General features: G+C 51.8%; 2 protein-coding genes across 3 annotated transcripts in view; one reads left to right on the top strand and one right to left on the bottom strand.

Annotated features, from left to right (window-relative positions):
* Ppp2r2c (protein phosphatase 2 regulatory subunit Bgamma) overlaps positions 1-22,973 on the top strand; it is a 102,394-nt gene extending 79,421 nt beyond the window's left edge. For both annotated transcript variants that reach the window (XM_006985603.4, XM_016004047.3), the window contains exons 6-9: positions 3,747-3,911; positions 14,761-14,930; positions 16,905-16,996; positions 20,204-22,973. In XM_006985603.4, the coding sequence (XP_006985665.1) occupies positions 3,747-3,911; positions 14,761-14,930; positions 16,905-16,996; positions 20,204-20,495 (719 nt within the window). In that variant the 3' untranslated portion in view covers positions 20,496-22,973. The remainder of the gene's footprint in view (positions 1-3,746; positions 3,912-14,760; positions 14,931-16,904; positions 16,997-20,203) is intronic.
* The window catches only part of Wfs1 (wolframin ER transmembrane glycoprotein), a 35,202-nt gene continuing 34,539 nt past the window's right edge, over positions 22,790-23,452 (bottom strand). The window contains exon 9 of the mRNA XM_076545691.1: positions 22,790-22,900. The gene's annotated coding sequence lies outside the window, so the exon portion shown is untranslated. The remainder of the gene's footprint in view (positions 22,901-23,452) is intronic.

Raw genomic sequence — 23,452 nt, 5'->3', positions numbered from 1 at the left:
GTGTTGTGTGTTCCTCCCACAGCCACCCCTTGTCAGGCATCTCCTTCAGGCCCCCATTTTAGGATGGATTCAATAAAACTTAGTGGCATAAGTTGTGATGATTAATCTTGATTGTCTACTTGATTGGATTTAGAATCACCATGGAAACCAATTCCTGAGTATGTGTGTGAGGGATTATCTAGATTTGATTAATGAAGGTGAAAGGGAAGACCCATCAAAATGTAGGTGACACCATTCATTCCCTGGGCTCAGGTCCTGGAAAGAATGGAAAGGACAAAGTCAGAATCCACAAGGTCTCACTATATAGACCTGGCTAACCCAAGTCTTGGCTTGCTATGTGGACCAGGCTGACCCCAAATTAACAGGGCCTATAACTGTCTCCTGAGTGCTGGGATTAAAGACATGTATCACCAACCTTGATCTTTTCCTCTCTTAAAAAATACTTATTCTTCTCTTGTACAATACATCCTGACTGCAGCTTCTGTTCCTCCACTCCTCCCCATTTCCTCCCACCTCCCCTCTCCCCCAGACCCACTCTCCCCACATCTCCCCCTAGAAAAGATCAGGCCTCCCAGGGACATCAACCGAATGTGGCACAGTAAGATACAACAAGGCCAGACAAATCCTTACATCAAGGCTGGGCGAGGTAACCCAGTAGGAGGAAAGAGGTCCTAAAAGCTGACAAAAGAGTCAAAGACACCCCTTCTTCACTTTTATGAGTTCCCCCAAAACACCAAGTCAACAACCATAACCTATATGCAGAGGACCTAGCGAAGACCCATGCAATGCAGGTTCTGCTATTACTGCTTCAGTATCTGTGAGCCCCTATGAACCCTGCTTAGTTGATTCTGAGGACCATGGTCCCCAGTGTCCTCGACACTTCTGACTCCCACAATTCCTTCTCCCCTTCTTCCACAGGGTTCCCTGGGCTCCAGCTGAGGGACCTGATGGAGACCTCTAACCTGGAGGCAGTTTCTGATGACAGTTGGACTAGGCACAGATCTATGAGCATAGTAGAACATCATTAGGAATCTTTTCATTCATTTTTTCCCCTGCCAATTGTGCTTGGTTCTACCCTAGACCTCTGAGCTATCCAGCTTTCGGTTCCTGGTCATCCAGGCAGTGTCGGGCATAGGCTCCCACTTGTGGTGTGGGCCTCAAATTAGATGAGTCATTGATTAGCCACTCCCACAAGTTCTGTGGCCCCATTGCCCCAGCAGATCTTGCAGGCAAGGCAGATGGTAGGTCAAAGGTTTTGTGGCTGGGTTGGTGTCCCAGTCCTACCACTGGAAGCCTTGCCTGGTTGCAGAAGATGGACAGTTTAGGCTCCATATCCTCCATTATTAGGAGTTCTCACTAGGGTCATCCTTGTAGATTCCAGGGAATTTCCACTGCACTAGGTTTCCACGTTGAGCCCTAAATGCCCCCCAATTCCAGTCATCTCTTTCAGTACTCTCTCCCTCCTTCCCTCCCCCCAACCTGATCCCCCCTATACCCATCCCAAACTGCCCCCAGTCCACCCATGAAATCTATTCTATTTCCACTTCCCAGAAAGATTCATGCATTCTCCCCTTGGGCCTTCCTTGTTACTTAGCTTCTCTGGGTCTATGGATTGTAGAATGATTATCAATTACTTAACAGCTAATATTCACTTAAAAGTGAGTACATACCATGTTTGTCTTTCTGGGTCTGGGTTACCTCACTCAGGATGATTTTTTTCTAGTTTCATCCATTTGCCTATAAATTTCATGGTGTCATTTTTTTAAACTGATGAGACTACTTCATTGTGTAAATGTACCACATTTTCTTCATCCATTCTTCCGTTGAGGGACATCTAGGTTGTTTCAAGTTTCTGGTTATTATGAATAAAGCCACTATAAACTTAGTTGAGCAAATGTCCTTGTGGTAGGATGAAGCATCCTTTGGGTATATGCCTAAGAGTAGTATAGCTGGGTCTTGAGGTGGATCAATTCCCAATTTTCTGAGGAACCACTATACTGATTTCCATGGTGGCTGTACAAGTTTGCACTCCCACCACCAGTGAAGGAGTGTTCCCCTTGCTCTGAATCCTCGCCAATATGAGCTGTTACTTGTGTTATTGATCTTAGCCATTCTGACAGGTGTAAGATGGAATTCAAAGTACTTTTAATTTGCGTTTCCCTGATGGCTAAGGACATTGAACATTTCTTTAAGTGTCTCTCAGTTATTTAAGGTTCCTCTGTTGAGAATTCTCTGTTTAGCTCTGCACACCACTTTTTAAACTGGATTGTTTGGTTTGTTGACGTCTAGTTCTTGATTTCTCTATATATTTTGGATATCAGCCTTCTATCAGATGTGGGGTTGGTGAAGATCTTTTCTCATTCTGTAGACTGCTGTTTTGTCTATTGATGGTGTCCTTTGTCTTGCACAGACCTTTCAGTTTCATGAGGTCCCATTTGTTAATTGTTGACTGTAGTGCCTATGTTATTGGTGTTCCGTTCATGTTCCTCTCTTAAGTTGCTCTTGTCAGGTATTTTATTGGAGCAGTGTAAGTAATGTAGGCAAGTAATACACAGACCCTTAGTACTTAATAACGTCCATCTCAGTGGCACCTGACGACAGCCAGGCAGTGGTGTTGGTCAGTCCTTGAGCCCTATAACCGTGCACTTAGCTGGACACCCACAGCCTGTAGGCTACTTTGCTGCCCAGTGGGTACTGACCAGTCCTTAGGCTCCATGACTATGTACCCAGCTGGATGCCCACAGCCTGAATGCTGTGGAATGCCCTTTTGCCCTGATGGCAGAGACTGGGGTGTGACTCCAGGCCCCAAAATCCTCTCCTCTGTTCCTATCCAGCCCAGGGAAACCATATCGCAGCATCCCTGTATTCCAGGTTCTGGAGTCTCCGAGGCATTGTTCAGAGCTAAGCGTGTGACTGGCTCAAATCAGAGAACATTTTTCCACTAGAGAGGCTTTGATACTGCAGGTGGAAGCGGAGTAGTTGCTGGGGCAACAGACCTATGTACATGGTCCAGACAGTTCAGAGGGGCAGTGATGTGCAATTACTCACTAAAAGTGCCCGTGGCCCAGCATGTAGTGGGTGTATCTGTTCATCTTCTGAGCCGCTGTGACCACAGCCCCTGATGGAAGGAAAGGTTTCTTTTGGTTCACAGTTTGACCTGAGCAGGGAAGGCATGGTGGAGCCTTAGCATAGTTCTTGGCCATGGGAGTGTGTGTGCCAGAGCCTGCTTACATTAGGGTGGCCCAGGAGATGGAGAATAAGGCAGGAATCGGGCAGGTGTTACCTTCAAAGGCCTACCCCTAGTGACCCACTTCTAAAAGTTCCCAGGCCTCCCCAAACAGCAGTGACTAGAGGGCAGGCAGCCAGCACACAAGCCTGTGAGGGACAGCTCACTGTCACAGTGCACACTGAGCACCCCTTCTGTTTGGCTACTGAGAGAGGAAGGTGGCTGTCAGGAGAGGTCCATGGTGACTGCAGAGACGGGCAGCTGGCAGGCACTCTTTAGTAAGAGGGTAATGGGTTCAGCTTTGCAGGGGCAGAAGACAGGTACTGGGAAGATGCACTGGGGCCAGCAGTCTTCCATGCGAATCTGTGGCTTGGGGGACTAAGGACTGGCGTGTTTGTTGGGGGGGGGGGTGTCTTAAAAGCCAGAGAAGCCACTCAGAGCTGGTTGTGTTTGGCCTGGGCCTTGTGGAAGGGAGAGAGCAAAAGCAACTCCACTGTTGCCCTTGACCTCACCAACCCAGATATCGTAGACATCAAGCCAGCCAACATGGAAGACCTCACAGAAGTGATCACAGCATCCGAGTTCCACCCTCACCACTGCAACCTCTTTGTCTACAGCAGCAGCAAGGGGTCCCTGCGGCTCTGTGACATGCGGGCAGCTGCCCTGTGTGACAAGCACTCTAAGCGTAAGTCTCTGCGCTGGAGAGGATGGGTGAGGACTAGGTATATTGGGACTGGCAAGAGGATGCACCAGCATGGGCTTGGGGGGGCTGTGCTACCCACCGGCTACCTCCCTTCCCCTAAGTACCCGGAGAGCTCCTTGGAGGCAAGGTATGTAATGCTACTCTCACCAGGGGGGCAACAGTCATTTCGGAAACCTCTGGCAAAGTCGGCCACGTTCTACACATTGCTCTGAGGGATCGACTGTAACCAGAGAAAATTGAGACCCCAAGAATGACTCAAGGCTTCAAATTGTGTCCCTCACCAATCAATGGTGATAGCTTTGAAGACTGCCTTCCCCATGATACCCAGGCAGGCCCTAGCCAGGAGGATAGGGCTGTATCCCTTTGGTCCACCACCCAACTGTCCCTAGTGCCTGTGATGAAATCTGGAAACAAATATGAATGAACAAATGGGTAATTCCAGCAGGTCCTGGGCAGGTTTTCGAAAAGTGGAGGTGCAGACAGTCCAGGCTGCTGAGTGATGGAGTCATGCTTCTCCCCCAGGTCCTGCTGGGTCATGGAGTCAGGCTGAGCCTCCAGTTGCTCTCCCGTTCCTTGACCAAGGCTTCCCAGGTCTCTACCCATGCCCACCCTGTGGCTCTCCTCTAGGCTTGTCTATGCACCATGTGCCAGGAGCATTCAGTAGGCATGGGTTCCTGTCACAGCACAGGTAGAGCACCCCCACCCAGGGATGGGGTAGTACAGGGGCAGGGATGGCCTCAATCATGGGTTACCCAGGAACAGACACTCGGAAGGGTGAGTCATGGAGGCCTTGCAAGGAGGGAACCACAGGAGCAAATGCTTCAAGATGAAAGTGTTACCAAAGATGATGTGGGCACATGGAAAGGGTGGAAGGGGATCAGTGAGCAGGTCAGGGCAACTGGGGAGCCATCATGGTCAAGGGGAAGCTGAGTTTTGTTCTAAGTGTGGTGGGCAGCCTTTTGGAGGATGGCTGGGAAGTGATAGTGTTGCTCAGAATGCGGAGCAAGCTTTGCAGGGAGAAGGGACAGCTGTGGGGAAGGACCACGCAGCCCCACAAAGCGCATTCTGGAGGCAGAGCTGCTGGGCTCTGCCTGGGAGGGTGTGGGTGGTCAGAGTGGCTGCTGGGTGTGAATGTTGGGAGGGGTTGGGTCATATTCCAGATGCAGAGGAGTGGTGGATACAGACTTGGGCTTCAGTGACGGGATCTTCACTGGATTCCAGGGCGTGGAGCATAGATGGACAGATGTTGGCAATAAAGGTCTTCACTGGGGTTGAAACTATGGGGTTATCAGCATGGGATGGTTTCACCACCCTAGAGATGGTGGGACCTGGGAGAATGGAGCTGAGAAGTGAGGCAGACTCAAATTTCATGCAATAGCCACCTTTATTCAGAGCCCCAGACAGTTTATACTCTGAGGGTTTTAAGAAAAGTCACATGGGTAAAGTTCTCATGAGTTCCAGCTAGACAATCACAAGGACAAGCCACATGTGGCAAGAACATGTTTTTCCACAGAGGCATAACTATTTAACTGAATAACAACAGCAAGCAATAATGAGTAATCCGAAGTGAACTCACTCCTATCCATTACACTTGGGAAGAGCGGACAAAGACATTCCAAGAACAATTCCATATGTTTTTTCTTTTTTTCAATTAAGAAATTTTCTATTCATTTTAAATATCAACCACAGATTCCCCTGTCCTCCCTCCTCCCAGCCTTCCCCCCCCCCCCGCAACTAACCCCCATTCCTACCTCCTCCAAGGCATGGTCTCCCATGGGGAATCAGCAGAGCCTGGTACATTTAGTTGAGGCAGGTCCAAGCCCCACCTCCCTGCACCAAGGCTGTGCAAAGTGTCTCACCATAGGTACTAGGTTCCAAAAAGCCAGCTCATGCACTAGGGACAGGTTCTGGTCCCACTGCCTGGGAGCCCCCTAAACACTTCAAGCTAAACAACTGTCTCACTTATCCAGAGGGCCTAGTCTAGTACCATGGGGGCTCCTCAGCTATTGGTCCACAGTTCATGTGTTTTCACTACTTTGGCTAGTTGTCTCTGTACTTTTTTCAATCATGGTCTCAATATCTCTTGCTCATAGAATCCCTCCTCTCTCTCATCGACTGCACTGGAGCTCCGCCTGAGACCCGACTGTGGATCTCTGCATCTGGTTCCATCAGTCACTAGATGAGGGTTCTATGATGACAGTTAGGGTATTCAGCCATCTGATCACCAGAGTAGGTCAGCTTAGGCACCCTCTGGACCATTGCCAGTAGTCTATGGAGGAGTCATCATTGTGGATTCCTGGGGACCTCTGTAGCACTCTGCTTCTTCCTATTCCCATGGTGTCTTCATTTATCATGGTATCTCTTTCCTTGTTCTCCCACTCTGTTTCTGACCCAGCTAGAACCTCCCGCTCCCCTAAGCTCTCTTTTCCCTGACCCTTGCCCTCCATTACCCCCCATCACCCCCAGTTTGCTCATGTAGATCTCATCCATTTCCCACAATTGCATATTTTTAAGAAGCTGAGGTCACGAGACTCTTGTCATGCTTTCTTGGAGTGTTCTCACAAGCACTCAGAATTCTCCTCACACGACTCCGTTCCTGGATTGTGTTCGATGGACTTGGGAAGGGAGGCCTGAGAGGTTCAGTTGATTGTGGTCAGAGCCAGCCTCACCAACATAACCTTGGACTTCCTGCAGTTGGGCCCCATCAGCCACTGGAGCCACCTGAGCACAAGTTCATTGTCTTACAGTAGTCTGTCAGAAGTACGGTGTGATTCTCGCTGGCCGGAACTAGCCGAGGGCACACAGCTTCTCTGTAACTCTCGGGCAGTGGTACCCCTTGCTGTCCCACTCTCAGGGCCCACTCCTGATGCCTCCCTGACTCTCAGCCCCTCCTTCATCCTCAAAGTTAGGTTGAGAATTGCTCTGCACTCACTTCCTTACTCTCACATGATGATCCTTGCTGTCACACTGGGCCCATCCACCGCGTGATCCAGGGTGATAACACTTCTCAAGATCAGCTGCTGAACAAGTGGTCTTCGTGCTTTCTTTGGCCTTAATTCCCCTTGCTGTGTGTGACATTTATGGGTTAAGACAGACATAGATGGGACCATCCTACCACCATGGGGCATTGCCCCGACACCTGTGCCCACTTCCTACAGGCCTAGATTGCATAAATTCCTCAGCTGGGTCCGTGTTCAGCTCTTTGTTAGACTGCAAGAAAAGATGGGTAAGAGGAGAGCCTGGGCCTGCTCTGGGTTGAGTCCTGTCTGAGTCCCCTGGAGGGAGCAGAGGCTCTGTGATACGTTCTTCACATAGTGAAGAAGCCAGCCACCCCACTGGTCCAGCAGAATAGATGATGCATTAGCTAGCAATGGTGCCTCCCATTTAAGAGACACCCTTCAGTCATGTCAAAAGTGTAGAAGACTTTTGGTGACACGGGGAAGCTATTGCATCAACAAATTCAGCGGGGGAATCAGAGAAAGAGCAATACTGCTTTGCTACAATGGAAGCAGAGAAAGAACCAGGAAGGAAGACATCAAGATATAGCCATGACCATGAGACTGTGATTGGGGTTTTGTTGGCATTTGTCTGTGCCTTTTCATGTTAAAAATGAGAAGGTGTGTGTGTGTGTGTGTGTGTGTGTGTGTGTGTGTGTGTGTGTGTGTATGTGTGTGTGTGTGTTTCAGACAGGGAGAGGCTTTTGGTGCTTGTCTGTGCTCTGTGCCAGTTCAGATTATATGCTTTGGTAGAGGTGGCAGCCAGAGCCCCTTGGCCTCTGTAGTCTGTGACACCCAGATTCCTGGGGTGGGGTGGGTGGAATGAGAAAGCAGCACCCCATCGGGGCAGCCGCTGAGAGCCCCTTGTACACTTCCTGAACTTGCCCTGCCATGTGACTGTCATAGGCCTGGTGACGTGGAGCCCCACAGGAGTCAGGCGTGGGAGAGGCGGAGCTCACTTCACAGTGTCAGTCTCCGTTCATACCATGCCTGCCTCTCAGGGATGCTGAGTGTTCACAGGCTTGCCTCTGTGGTGCACTGTGGTACTTGAGGGCTGCAAGGCTGAGGTGTGGAAGGAGCCAGCACTGAGGACTTTGAATGGAGCTGGCTATCCTGGGGGGCCAGGTCTCTTCTGAGGGGTTCTCAGAAGCCAGTGCCTGGCTGCCCAGTAGCTCACCTGGGAGCTTTGGCCACATTGGCATGTTTGGGGCTCTCAGCAGGCCAATCAATGGTCCTGTGTGGAGACAGAGCTCCACAGCACGTGGCAGTCTACAGGTTTAAGAGCATTTGTATATGGGTGTCTAGGTGACTGGCTTGTTGCTTTCTCTTCCCATGCTCTTTTTACACTGTTATTATCATCATTCTGCCCTCCTCCTAAGAGCTTGGCAGCTCTCTTCCTTTTCCTGAGGTTGGCATGGTACACCTGTCCCCCAGGGCCTTGTACAGGTTGTGTGTACATCTGTCAGATGTCCTTTTGAGCGGGAGACCTTTTTTTTTTTGTTTTTTTTTTTTTGTTTTTTTTCGAGACAGGGTTTCTCTGTGTAGCTTTGCGCCTTTCCTGGAGCTCACTTGGTAGCCCAGGCTGGCCTCGAACTCACAGAGATCCACCTGGCTCTGCCTCCCGAGTGCTGGGATTAAAGGCGTGCGCCACCAACGCCCGGCCTTTTTTTTTTTTTTTTTTTTTTTTTCTAACACAAGGATTTATTATATTTCTTTTAATTATATGTCTGCATCTGTGGGTTAGGTATGTACATGTCAGTGCAATGCCCACAGAGGCCAGAAGAGGGCATCATCTCTTGGATCTGGAGTTGCAGGCAGTTGTGAGTCATTTGATGTGAGTGCTAGAAACCAACCTGGGATCTCCTGGAAGTGCAGTACACACACAACCACTGAGCCATCTCTCTAGCCTCATGGTTTTGTTCATCCGTTATTGCCACTGAGTTTAATTTCTCTTTTGGATTAGTCTTTGCTTCTTTTCTCTGTTGCTGTGATAAAATACCCTGGCAAAAGCCATAAGGTAGAAAAGGTTTATCTTGGCTCACAATTTGATGTTACTACTCATTATGGTGAGTGAATGAAAAGGAGGATATGACTGCTCCTAGGGATGGTTGAGGAGAAGGTTTTTTTTTTTTTTTTAATGATAGATATGAGAGAGAGTACAGCCAGAGGCATCTGGAAGAGTCCAGCCTGAACTGGGCCATGAGAGGAGAAGGGGATATGTGTGTGTGAGAGAGAGAGAGAGTGCGCATGGCCAAAATGGCAGGGTTATATAGAAAAGAGATGCTAGGGGGAGGGAAGGGAAGCCCCTGGACTGGAGAGGTCTGGGGCAGAGGGCAGGAGTGAGGAGAGCAGAGGGAGCAGAAGGTACTGAGTGAGCCTGGCAGCCAGCATGCTCTTTAGTATGCTAATAGGCACCTCAGCCGTTTGGCCTGGATTTCTTTGGGACCCGACACTGGGGAAGTCATGGCAGCAGAAAGTGGCTAGTCAAATTCCATCCACAGTCAGGAAGCAGAGAGAGAGAAGTGTTGGGGTTTAGTTAGCTTTCTCTTTCTTATGCAGGCCAGGACTGCAGCCTGGGGAATGGTGCCACCCACTTTTAGGATGGGGCTTCACATCGCTATTATATTATCATATAATCCATCACAGGCCAGCCTGGAGGTCTGTCCCCTAAGTAATTCTAGGTCCTGTCATGTAGACTGTCAACATTTGCCATCACAATGGTACCTCTACCTAACTTGACGCCCCAACACATTACTTTTAAGCCACGCTTTTTTTTTTTAAAACCTCTCATCTCCATAGGTTCATAGCCATCTCATAATACAAACCGTGTTCAGTCCAACTTCAAAAGTCTTTTTAACATTCCGCCATCATTTAAAAGTCTAAAGCTCAAGTCTTATCTAAGATGCAAGGCAGTCTCTTTATCACGAACCTGTAAAATGAAAAATAAGTCACATGCCCCCAACATATAATGACTTAGTGTAGTAAGGGGAAGAGAGCAGTCATAGCAAGGGACAGCTAAGGTAAGACCAAACTCTCAGGGTAAACACTAAATCTCTCAGCTCCATGCCCAGTATCCGGGACCCTTGATGGACTCAATAGGGCAGCAAAGAGCTTGAGTAGCCCCACCTACCCATCTCTGTTGCTGTCAGTACACACAGTGCCTCCCTCAGGCCAGGTCTCCCCCATGCCTGTAGCTTTCCTTGGTGGATGCTCCATGATCCTGGCATCTCCGGTATCCTTGGATTTCCATTGCAACAATTGTCTTTACCTTCTGAGCTTACACAGTAGCCTTCAGGGACCCTTACAGGGAACGGTATGTTACCACATCATCTGGCTGCAGCGGCTTTCTGGAATCTTGGCGCCAGCTGCCATGATCTCCTCACTCTCAAATATCTCATGCCTACAAAACCAGTGCCCTGTGGATGATGCCGCGAAGTTCTGCTGCTAGTGTGAGGTGTGGCCTGGTCCCCTTGGACCGCAGCTGTATCAGATTCTGTGGGCTGACCCTGGGGAAAAGGTCCCTCAGCAGTGAGCAGGGAATGCCCCCAGCTGTATTCCCAGTCCAGGCTGAGACTTTCAGAGACTTTGCATTTTCATGAGTTTGAGCCTTTGATGGACGGGTCTTGCCCTCTGGACAGATTTTCTATTTTCCCAGTGCAAGCCGGGACTTTCTCCAACAATCTCAGCCTCCTTTCTGCTCCTGCCTTGGCTGCACCTTTTAGCTTCCTCGGATTCTTTTTCTCCTTGACAAACTGCACATTTAAAAATATCGCTATTATGCTGGGCGGTGGTGGTGGCGCACACCTTTAATCCCAGCACTCGGGAGGCAGAGCCAGGCGGATCTCTGTGACTTCGAGGCCAGCCTGGGCTACCAAGTGAGTGCCAGGAAAGGCACAAAGCTACACAAAGAAACCCTGTCTTGAAAAACAAAACAAAACAAAAAAATCCTTAGGCCCAAATTATTAGTTTTTTTTTTTTTTTTTTTTTCACTGTGGACCTGTATGGGTGCAGTAAACAATCATGCCAAGCCTAAATGCTTTTCTGTCTTGGAATATCCTGCACCAAATAAATTAGTCCATGACCTTTAAACTTATATTTACATTTACACGTAAAGCCAGATTCTTTGCCAGAATCTACGTGGATGTTCCCCAGCCCACGAGCCCTGATGGAGCCCTTGCTCCCTCTGAAGCTTCATGAGCAGGGGCCTCCACTGTCCAAATCTCTCTCAGCATTCTTGTCTTTCAAGCTCCCACTAGACTAGCGTAAGCTCTGCTTACAGTGTTCAAGGGCTTTTCCAGCCCAAACCTCCAAACTCTTCCACATTCCTCCTTTAAATCAGTTCTAAAGGCTTAAGAGCCGAGAGGTCAGGTTGACCATAGCAACAGCCCCACTCCCTGGTACCAATGTTCTGGATGAGCTATGTTTCCTGTTGCTGTGATAAAACACCCAAGCAAAAGCAAGCTTAAGGGAGGAAGGGTTCAGGTTGGCTCACAGGTCAAGGCTGCAGCCTATCGAGGCAGGGGAAGCATGGCAGCAGCAGCCTGAGGGAGCTGACCGCATCACATCTGCAGCCAGGAAGCAGAGAGAGGTAACTGCTGCAGCTCAGGACTCAAGCTCAGGGGATGGTGCCACCCACTTTTAGAGTGAGTCTTCCCACCTCAGAGAACACAATCCAGATAGCCCAGAAGCCAGCCCAGTGTGCCTGAATGCTTATCTCCTAGGTGATCCTAGATCTTGTCATGTTGAGAGTATTAACCAGTACCGTTGTTCTTACAGGGTTTTTTTGTTTTTGTTTTTGTTTTGCTTTTTGAGACAGGGTTTCTCTGTATGACAGCCCTGGATGTCCTGGAACTCACTCTGTAGACCAGTCTGGCCTGGAACTCACAGAGACTCCCTTGCCTCTGCCTCCCCAGTGCTGGGTTTAAAGGTGTGCACCTCACTGCTGGCTTCATACAGGTTTTCTATTGGAGTTAATTCTATATTTCAAATTCTTCTGGAATTTTTCTCTTGCCCTCTGAATTGCCTGTGTAGAATCCAGAATCCGGAATCAATCCTCACCTGCTTGCCTCCAGACCCCAGAGTGGATGGAACCAAAGCCGGGAGTATGCTAGATAACACTCTGACACGAAACCATGCCCCTGCCACAACATCTTACACGCTGATGCTGCTACAGGGGCCACTGTCCCTGCCCTGTGCGCCTCATCCATAGTGTTTGTTCTTAGTGTTCATGAGAAGCCGAGCAGCTGGTTCCCAGTTGCCAGGCACATGTTGTTCCTAATCAGCCATGATCTCTGTTCCCGCTGTATTTGTGTGAGAAGTCTGGGGCTCTGGCTGGTTCTCTGCCTCCCACTCCTATGTTGAAAAGCCAGGGTGTGGCTGTCAGAGACACCCCCAGGGTCCTGCCCACAGCATCCTTTCCTAACAGGATGACACTGTGACTTTCTTCTCACTTAGTGAGAAGCATTGTGGACCACTGTGTGTTCATGCCTGCCCCCGGGCAGGTGAGGAGGCCGAAGGTAGAGGATTACAGTAGCTCTCCAGACCTGTCTGAATCAGACCAGGCTGGGGTAAACTGGCTATCCTGTCCTCCCATGCACGGCTTCCGCTCTCCTAGAAACACTAGAAGAAACCCAGATTGTTGCCTGCTAGGCATTGTGACAGGGTAACCATAGAAACAGCCATCCACGAGTCCTTGAAATAGACAGTTATTTCTGCTTTGACAGCAGAGTCTGCGGGAAGGAAGGGCTGAGAACCGAGCATGCGGTTGACTCAGAATGGGGGTGGTTCACCGTCATGGGACTCCAGCAATGTGCATGGCCAAATGCTGGGGATACCTGCAGCTAACAGTGGCTGAGCTCTTCAAGGATGGCATACCATCCAGTGCTCAGAGCCTCCCAGGGTGGAACCATGGGTGCCCCTTACCCAGCATGCACTCTTCCTCTGCTTCCTCACGTTATCACCCTGGAGCCATGGGAGAGCTTTCTTCTCTGTGGCTTAAGAAAACACCTGCGTGTTTTGTACAGCTGTGGAGGTTGGAGGTCAAGTCAGGGTGCTTCAGGAGCAGCTGTTCCTTTGTCCTTTCTAGCTGCTGAAGCCACCCACCACACCTCTCGGCTCACGGCTGTCACTCCAGCCCCTGGACAGCCAGTGCAAATCCCCATCCCATCTCAAGTTTCCCAGTATAGTGGTCTTCACCAGCGTGGTAGGATCAAGCCTGGGGGGTGAGCCCCAGAGCTTCCCCCAGGGTGCCCTTTGCAGGCTTCAGTATAAGGGACAGTGTGACAGGAGTAGATGGGGCAGTGGGACTCAGAAATGGGGGCCGGAACACGTCAGTTCTTGAGGGGCCACAACTAGGAGCAGATTCCACGTTGTCTCGTGGGGATCTGGTGTATGAGGCTGAGCAGGGGAGAATCAGTTGTCAGACATTAATCAGTCAGCTTTGTTACATTCAGCTTATGGGCGCTTCCATCCCTGCTGGGCTGGACCACTGCTGGGGGTTTACTGCCTGGGCTGGGCTTGGAGAGGAGGGTGTGTAGCCTCTCTCTCCTGACATGGCCTTCCCTTCCCAGGGTGCCTGCTTCTTCCCGCTCAGCCCTTCCCCCGGCCCTTGAGAAGCTTGTGTACTGGGAAGGGCCTGTGAGCCATGGTGATTAGGAGGGTCGGTGGGACTGGGCCAGGCCCGGGGTGGATGGCCTCCATCTTTCCCCTTGTTCTTGGCACAGCCTCCTGGGACAGCCTGTCCTGCTGGCTTCAGGGAACAAAGCCTGTGTCACTCACCCAATACCTTGAACCGAGCCTAGGACGTAGCAGGCACTTGATCGAGGTGGCCTTGTTGACCGAAAGAGTGCCGAGCAGAGAAGTCAGTCTCTTCAGATGCCCTGTGGGGGCTCTGAGCCGGTTAGGGCAGCAATGACATGTGTCATTGGACAGGAGGGGAATGGCAGGTCCCAGATGAGAGGCAAAGGGTGGAACCCAGGAGGCAGAGCATGACACCTGTGATTCCCCAGGGGCCCACAGGACGGGTCTGTCCTAAGTCTCTTGGGGGCTGTGGCCAGCCCTCCTCTTCCAGTGAGGCAGTGGGCAGGGCTGCCGCTCAGTGGTTTCCTGAGGCTGGCTCTACGGGTTGGAGATGCTTGGATGGTGACTGGGTGCCAGCACCCCTCACCCCCCATCTCCCCACAGAGCCCAGGGAGTTAATGCCAGCCCCCTAGCAGTCCTGGTCCCCACCTGCTCTGCCACCAGGGCCACTTTGGGGTGTGACTGACCACAAGTGTCCACTGCACATGTACAGAGGCAGCTCCTGGCCTGAAGACCTGGGACCAGTTAGTACCAGAACCACATCAGGGTCCGGCCTAGAGGCTGAAAATGCCCAGTGCATCAGACTGCCAAGACATTTTCAGTCTGGTATTCTGCACGACCAGGAGGGGGCAGCAGAGGGTTGCAGCAAGTGTAGCTCTGAGTTCAAATATCCTACTTTCATGTGCCTCTGAGATTTGCACGTGGAATTCGCTCTCGGCCTCAGTTTTCTTGGATATAAAGTGGGGATAATTAGGCTACTGCCATGAAGTTTTTATTAGGGGATTAGATGAAGTCGTTCACAGCACAGTAAATACTCGATTAACACAGTTCCCACAAGGGTGCCCTTCCAGGGCGTTTCCTCTTTGGAGGGGTCCTTAGAGGCCAGGGCTTTGGTAGGTGTTTAGGGAAAGGGTTGATGAATGAATGAATGAATGAATATGGTACAGAGAGCTAAGCCCGGGTGGATACGGTGGGCTGTGGTTCTGACTGTGAGCAGGGTAGCCGATGATAGTCGCTGGTTCTTTCTCCCTCCACAGTCTTTGAAGAGCCTGAGGATCCCAGCAACCGCTCCTTCTTCTCAGAGATCATCTCCTCGGTGTCCGACGTGAAGTTCAGCCACAGTGGGCGCTACATGCTCACGAGGGATTACCTCACGGTCAAGGTCTGGGACCTGAACATGGAGGCGAGGCCCATAGAGACCTACCAGGTGTGTGTAGAGGTCTGCAGCCTCAGGGCCCTCTGTGTGGTGTGAGACTTCCTAGGAGCGCGCGCGCGCGCGCGCGCGCACCCACCCACCCACCCACCCACCCACACACACACACACACACACACACACACACTTCCTTGTGCTGACAACCCCACGGGGAGCTGCCCAGCCACGGGGCTTTCTATGTTGCATTGTAGATGAAGCTGCAGAGAGGCGTCCAGCCCAGCCACTGGGGTGGCTGAGGAGGCTCCTGTGTGGGGCTGCCACCTGCATCTAGAACCCCAGTTTCTGGGCGAGGAGGGGAGGAAGGGACAAAGAAAGGCATGAAGTTAGATGCCACCCCTGGCACCCACAGCCTTATCAGTAAGTAGGCAAGTGTGACCCCGCCACAAACATCTGGGTGTGAACTGTCTTCAGTGGCAGTGCAGAAGATGTTTCTAGACCCTCAGGGTAGCCTTTTGAGCTAGTGTGCAGAGTGGACTGCTGGGCACTTCTGAGGAAGCTCTATTCGTCAGCCAGCCAGGCAGGTCTCTTGGTGGGGCACAGGATAAAGCCGACCTGCTGTTAAAATAACACATGTGCAGTGGAGCTTGGTATCTGGCGGGGGCGCCCGGGGGTAGGGCTTTCTGGAGGCAGCTGCGTTTGTGCTGGGCCTTGAAGGTCACCTTGAATTTGGATCGGCAGAAACGGACTGAAGCATGCTGCCAGAAACCCCAGCCCCACCCACGGGGCTGTGTGTGTATATCCACACATGTGCCCATCACTCGTTTTATCCTGTGCCGGCAAAGAAAGATGGTATCAACTGCCCGGTCTCCAGACAGGGACACTGGGAAGTTGGACAGTGACTGAGGAATCTCAGCCCAGTGGTGGCAGGCCCAAAGCTCAGCCCTGCTTCCTGTCCTACCACAGCTGAGGAGGTGTGTCCAAGAGGAAAAGCTTCTGGAAGGGGCTCTGAGAAGCCACATGCTCCCAGGACATCTCCTAGTGACCCAACTGCCCCTTGATTAGCAGTGGGCAGGGCCTGTGACTCCCCCACTTCTCTAGGTCCTACCCTGTGTATTCTAGATAGGGACAGACCCTCTTGTGCCCCTCTGAAAGTGTCAGCAGCTCAAGATGGAGGCAGGAAACAACCTTCGAGCTGTGAGTGACTGAACCAGTGTCTTCCCAGCCTCCCGGGGCCATCACAACAATGTGGTCAGCACAGGCCTATGTGTATGGATATTTTCTTAGGGAGGGGTGAGTGTGGAGCCTCTGGGCCTCTGAAAGCCTGTGGGGCCCTGGTGAAGTGACAGCATTACTGTTTTGGGGACCAGGGGTTAATGCTGGATGCCTGGCTTTCTGTACAGCTGACCTACAGGTTCTAAAATAGCAGTGATTAATGACTACTCCCATTTGAGTGTTTGGAGGTGACTTTTGTGTCCTGGAAATTGTAGGTAGTGGAACAGTGCTTGGCCAACTTGGAGTACTTGACAAATCAGAGCTATTTTACTCCATCAAAAGGAGTCTTGGAATGGGCTGCCAGGAGAGGAATTGTCCCAAGACTTCATCATCATCCTCAGCCCATAGGGTTTTGTTTTGTTTTTTTGTTTTTGTTTTATTTTGTTTTTGTGACAGAATCTCTCTGTGTAGCCCTGGCTGTCCTGGAACTCACTCTGTAGACCAGACTGGCCTTGATCTCACAGAGATCCGCCTGCCTCTGCCTCCCAAGTGCTGGGATTAAAGGTGTGCGCCACCACCACCCTGCTTGCCCATGGTTCTTGAAGACATTGGGTCCATAGGCATGGCGCATCCTTCATGAGAGGTCCGGGAAGCCTGGTGCTCACTCTTCCCCATAGCTGAAGCGTTTCTCCAGGCAGCAGGCAAGGCTTGGCACACAGGAGGAGGAGCTGCCACACCTGTGCTTGGATCTGCTAACGGCAGAGGTGTCTGGGCCGCTTGGTGTCCGTTGCTCAGCCTGTCCCCTCTTCTCACCAGGTCCACGACTACCTGCGGAGTAAGCTCTGCTCCCTGTATGAGAGTGACTGCATCTTTGACAAGTTTGAGTGTGCCTGGAATGGGAGTGATAGGTGAGTGAGCCAGAGGCAGGCACCCAGCCTCCGACGCCCTGCCTTGCCCCTCACCAGTCACCCCAGGAGGGATCTTTCCTGTAGTCGGTGACCACAGCTTTGCCAGGTCGAGGTGTGGACGAGGTGTGGGAAGCCTCCTCCTCCCTAGCAGACAGAGCTCTCAGACTCAAGTCCAGGTTGGGGAAGTGAGTTGTTTTTTTTTTTTCCTTTACCCTTGTGACTAATGCTGACATCTACATTAAACGCCCTGTCCTAGGTGCTGTGGGGTTTTGGGTCAGGATCAGCCAAGTGCCTCCCACACTGTGGGCCTTGTACCCCAGTATCTCCCCCCCCCCAGGAGACAGAAAGGCATCGGGCCACCCACATGTCTCCTGCCATCATTCTGGCAGCCGCATGCAGGCCCTCTGGGGCTCACAACTTGAAATGGTGACCTAGTGGTGACCCACCTCTCCCCTGTCCCACAGCCTGGATCACAGCCCCTTAGTAACATGGTACAGGCTCCTGTGTTGTCACAGCCTGGACCCGGCACAGTGAGTGCAGATGGGCCCATTGCATCCTTCATCTTACATCATTCCCCTGCGGTACCCAAGAGCCTGCCCCCGCCTCACAATTCAGAAGCTTTCCGCTTGAGGGGGAGGGCATTGCTTCCCTGCCCCCACTCATGCTTTCTGAGGCCTCACAGGCCTCAGGCTCAGTTAGTTACCTGTGTGGAGGCTGGTAGGTGAGCCTCTCGGGGTGTCCTGTGGATGGACAGCCACATATCCTGCCCAGATGAAGGAGAGAGGCTCCAGGTGACCAGGGGAGCATAGCACCTGGCATGTTTCTGCACCAGAGCCTCTGAGGCATCACCTCCCTCCCCGCTTCCCCTGTCCCTCCGTCAGCAGGTGAGAAGTGGTGTGGCCCCAGAGCCTCAGCCCCAACTCCCTTCCATCCAGGGTGTGTGTATCCACACAGGTGGTGTCTGCTGTGCCATTTGCCTGGGTGGCCAGGATGCTCCAGAGCATCTGAGGTGGCCCGTAGGAGCTGCTGTGTTCGAGGCTGAAGCTGTAATTAGGGGCAGTGGTGACAAAGAAAGGACCACTCGGAGAAAGTCACTCTGAGCAGGCCTGGACCCACATAGGGGCCACTATCATTCCAAAGGTCCACTTGTTTTGCAGGGGCACTCAACAGAACCGTACTGAAGAGAGGGCATGTGTGGTGGTCCAGAGGGTCCACAGAAGGACAATGATAAGGCAGGATATTAGGGTACATGGCTCAAGGTTACCACCCACTGCCTGCACTGTATGTTACCACCAGGGGGCGCATGTAACCAGACAGTGCCTGAGCCTGGCACAATCACCAGCAAGCCTCTGACTGATGGGAGGCCCGGCGCAGGGGCTTAGCAATCCATTTCTGCCTGACACGTCCCATAGATGTGCTCCACCCCTCCTCTCCTTCCTCCACACCCATCCTTCCGGACCCTGGGATCCTGCCGAAACACATTCCACCTTAGCTTGCTCCGCTGTTGTCTCCTCCAGGAAGCGGCCCTGGTCCTCTCTGCCTTGTCCCACAGCCTCCTGGGCTTTCTGCCTGTATCTTGCTATTTATGAAATAACAGATTCTCATCGCCTCTGTCCTTGTTTCCTCCACCACCCCTGGAAGTGATGTCTGGTAGGAGGGACGGACCTCAGGAGAGTATCCAGTCAATGGATGTCTGTGTTTCTGGGCGGTAAAGAGCAATCTGTCCCTTCCCTTTGCCTCTGGCTTCCTCTGAGCTTGGTCTGTCTCTGGACTGGGACCTCATCCCAGAGGCCCCAGGGTAAGAGGAGAAACAAATTCCCCATCCCTCTAAGGCAAGCCCGAGGCCCACAGTCTGCTCTGCGGGACTCATAGGGGACATACACCTCTTAGTAAATGGGCCCTGAAGAGGGCTACTGTGTCACTCTCTGACCTAACAGCCCTCGGTGGCACCTTCATCCCCCTCCAGCACCCCTGAGTGGGGGCACAGGACCTGGCTTTGTTTCTGCTCCTGGTCTTTTACTCCAGCTAGGCACAGATGAATTCTCCTGAGTCAGCCCTCTGGAAAGTGGCTTCATGCAGCCTTGTGCCAATGTCTTAGGCTGAATGACACCCCCCACACACACACATACACATACACATGCACATACACACATGCATACACACATGCACACACACATGCAAACACACACATGCACACACACATGCATACACACACATATATACACATATGCATACACACATGCACACACACATGCATACACATATGCATACACACATGCACACACATATGCATACACACATGCATACACACATGCATACACACATGCACACACACATGTATACACACATACACATGCATACGCACACACATGCACACACACATGCATACACACATGCATACACACACACACACACACACACACACACACACACACACACGGTGCTGCGTCCCTCTTGGCAGTGGTGTTTTGTGCTCTGCACACACAAGACTGGTGTAGGTCTATGTTCTTCGTCAACCACTGAGATGATTTGAATTTTCTCTCTTCTGTGGTTATCAGCTTTTCCCTCTAGAGCTTTTCCTCCTCCTCCTCCTCCTCCTCTTCCTCCTCCTCCTCCTCCTTCTCATTCTCCTCTCTCCACAGCTTTTCCAGCCTCCCCAAGGCTGGAAACCCCAAATCCTTCCTCTAGGGCCAGGCCTGCTTTGTAAATGCATCAGGGAGATAACCTACTCCATGCCTCACTAGATGAAGTCCCTGGCTAGCAGAAGGCACAGGGCAGAAGTCTGTTTCCAGGTCCTCTGGTCTGCTATGGCATTTGCCTCACCCAGTGAGACCTGTGGCAGTGAGCATTCAGTTATTCATTGGCTCAGCCCCTCCGGTTGTGGAGGGAAGGGAGTTAGGCCTGGCAGATTGAGAGGCTCTGGGACAGCCACAGTTATATCTTAGTGTCATCCCTGCCTCTACTGCTACTGCGGCTACAAGCAAGGACTGCTTCTCTTAGGCTATGTACAAATGATGGGAAGGTACCTTTCCTGCCTGTTGGGGCAACATGAAAAGGTCCTAAAGTAGAGATGGCAGCTGAGATGTAAGAGGGGGCCAGGGACGCCAGCAGAAAGGTGGCAGAGAGGCAGGAGTGACAACCCATAGCTCCAGAGTGTCCCTGTCCCCTCTGTCTTCCCCCCCTGACCCCCTCCTCTTCTGTCACCAGCGTCATCATGACAGGGGCCTACAACAACTTCTTCCGCATGTTCGACCGCAACACCAAGCGGGATGTGACGCTGGAGGCCTCCAGGGAGAGCAGCAAACCCAGGGCAGTGCTCAAGCCCCGGCGTGTGTGTGTGGGCGGCAAGCGGCGGCGTGACGACATCAGTGTGGACAGCTTGGACTTCACCAAGAAGATTCTGCACACAGCCTGGCACCCAGCCGAGAATATCATCGCCATTGCGGCCACCAACAATCTGTACATCTTCCAGGATAAGGTCAATTCTGACATGCACTAGCTGGTCTCAGTGGCCCTCCCGGCCACCTCTGTAGGAGGATGAGCATGGTGGCCCTTGGGGGACAGGAGTCCCTAGGCTGGAGTTGCCATGGATGGTAATTGCCAGTTTAAACAAAGGAAAGGGAAGAGCGTCAGTCACAGGTGATAAAATGGATGTGCCTGGTGGGCCTCGGTCCAGGGTTCCTTTGTTTACGGTCCTTCTGCCTCAGGCTGGGCCTTTGTTTATTATCAGGACTTTATTCCTGTCCAGGGTGATTTTCACTGCAGTGGATCTGTTGCTATCAGGGAAAGTTAAGCTGGTCTCTGATGGGGCTCCAGAGAAAGAGTGAAGCTCACAGCCAGTCAAGATCTGTGGCTCTTGCAGGGAGCCAGCCACGCGCCCTGGCTCACAGCTGCTGGCTCCTGTTGGATTTTGGACAGTACGCTTTCATTGAGTGATGGCAATGCCAATTCCGCACTGGGGTGTTGGGGAGGTCTTTCCGTATCCTAGGTGCCAGGCCAGGGCAGGTCCTGAGAGGCAGAGCTGAAGTCCTCGGGTTAATTGTGAGGCAGGGCTAGGTTCCTTGGGTGGCTTTTCCAGGCTGGGGCACGTCCTGAGAGGCAGGACTGGGGACCCTGTGTGGCTGTAGCCCTCACCTCACTGCCGTCCGTTTGTGAGTGCCCACTGCACGCTGGGCATGGTGCTCAGTCCATAGTGGCTGTGGATGGATCCCCACAGCCCGCTCTGTGGTGGTTTTGCTGTCACTCTCCCACGCTAGCCGGTCATCTTCCCACAGCTGACAGTGGGTCCTGTCCCTGACTGCAGAATCCTCTAGCCCGTGAGGCAGGTGCCCCCTCATTTCCGTAAGTCCCAGGCTCTGCTGGAGCTGGGGTGTGGTTACCATCCCCTTTGTACATAGGAAGGGAACTAAAGTGGAGAAACGGGGTGCCTAAGGAGTCACAGCCCGAGGGCTGAGTTGGGGCTCCATGCAGGTCTTTCCACCGGCTCTTTCCAACCCACCCCATTGATGACTGGTTTCCAAGCAGCATCCCCATGGAAGGTTCTGGAAGGGAAGTATCTCCATCTTGTGGCGTCAGAGCAGGTGCACTGGCGACAAGAGGACATGAGAGAGAAGATGGAGAAGAGCTGAGGTGGCTCCCCGCTCTGCTTGGTGGCATCCGGACATGCTCCCAGATGCACTTCACCTACATTCTACCTGCAGCTTTCTCTTCACCCTCCCAGCCGCTCCCCAAGGAGGTTGCATGCAGCCAGGCAGCCCCAGAGGACGTTCACTCCGACCTCCCCAGAGCCACAGGTCAGTGGCCATTCACAACGATCCCTGCTCCATGCTCACTCCTGGAATCCCAGAACTGCAGGGCTTGGCATTTTGACTCTGGAAGCAGACAGCAGAGGGGCTTGAGTTTTTACAACGTGAACTGCCACCCAGGAAACAGAGACGCAACGGAGCTTTTTTTTCTCAGTGGATCAAGGTATCCTTGTGTGTGTCAAAGCACAAACCGCATGCACACTCACTTCCGGCCATATATTTACACAGAAACTGGGTCCATTACATTTTTGGTTTTGTTTTTTTTTTAATTTTTATTTTTAATCAACGTGAATGAAGAATGTTTATCCATCACTGTAAAATTCAGGCGCTCTGGACAGTATTATATGTACATATTGACCCTGGTTAAAGTGAGGAATCAAGAGATTGGGCGACTTTCCCCTCTTGTAAAGAAGTGGAAGAAGAATGTGGCCAGTTGTACATAAATCCCACTGAAGCCAAAATCCAGGTGAGAGGGCCTTATGCACTGGCCTGGATCTCCGGCCCACTTTGCAGTTTGGCGTCAGAGGGGATACTTGCCTTGGGAGCTGGCTGCTGCTGTGAGGTCACAGGTGTGACACGTACCGTCTTCAAAGTCAAATCTCACGTGGTCTGCAAAAGGAGGGGTCTTGCACACGCCCCTAGATTCTAGACTTCTGTTTTAAACATTGGGTACCAAAGTAGGAAGGAAAGAGAGAGACAGAAAAAGATCTCAGAAGAAAAGCATGTCTTTGGGACCCCAGGAAATCACCCAGGTCCAGAGCGGACTGCAAATAGTAATGTGTGTATCAGTTGAGGAAAAAGGTGCGGAGGGGGGGAGGGGCAGCGTGAGGAATAGCAGAAGGACCAGAGCCAAGCCACAGACTTGGCCACCTTACTCTGCTTAAGTTCTCTGGTCTTGAATCTGTGGCATTCCCGTCATCATCGCGACATTGTTGGGTTTTGAGTTCGTCTCTTCTGCTTTGGTTCCCCTCTGAGGGCGGAGCCCTTGGAGGGTGTTGGGTTTGTCCGTGCTGGTGACATATAGTCAGGCCCAGTCATCTGGGCTTCTGTGGCTCATAGGTGCATTCTTGTTTTCTTTGGTGTCTCACAAATTATCCAACTGTTGAATAAAATTATAAATATGTTAATACCAGCTTTTTCCAATAAAATAACAAATGTTACATCTAAGACAAGGCTCAGAAGGCTGCTGATTAGAGAGCTGACCTGGGAGGGGAGCTGGTGGGGTGGGTGGGGTAGGGAGCTGTTCCCATCAAGACTGTGCCGCATCTAGCCGTGTCTTTTCGGCCCGGATCCTAACCCAGATGGAGGACATAGAGTCAGTAGGGACAGCAGTCCGACAGGTGCCTGGGGGAGGGGTCCCCAGATGGTGCCTGCAGAGCTTGGCGCATGTTTTATAACATGTGACCAAGGTGGTCGGTTTCCCTCTGTAGCAGGTGTGTATGACTCACCATAAACACAGGTAAGGACGCAGAGCTCAAAGAAGAGCATCAGTCTAGTATCCCGGCTGCATGTGCTATCCTGAGGCTGGCCTCAACTCTAGTGTTCCTCGGTGGCCCTCACCCTGCAGAGGCCTTGGCTTCTGGGAATGGACAGCTGGGTGGAGGAAGGCCATGCCTGGGCCTCTGGGTTGTCAGGGAGTCGGAGCTTCCCG

This window comes from Peromyscus maniculatus, chromosome 10, assembly GCF_049852395.1.
Source record: "Peromyscus maniculatus bairdii isolate BWxNUB_F1_BW_parent chromosome 10, HU_Pman_BW_mat_3.1, whole genome shotgun sequence".
Classification (NCBI taxonomy): Eukaryota; Metazoa; Chordata; class Mammalia; order Rodentia; family Cricetidae; genus Peromyscus; species Peromyscus maniculatus.
This window is presented reverse-complemented; position numbering and strand designations above follow the sequence as displayed.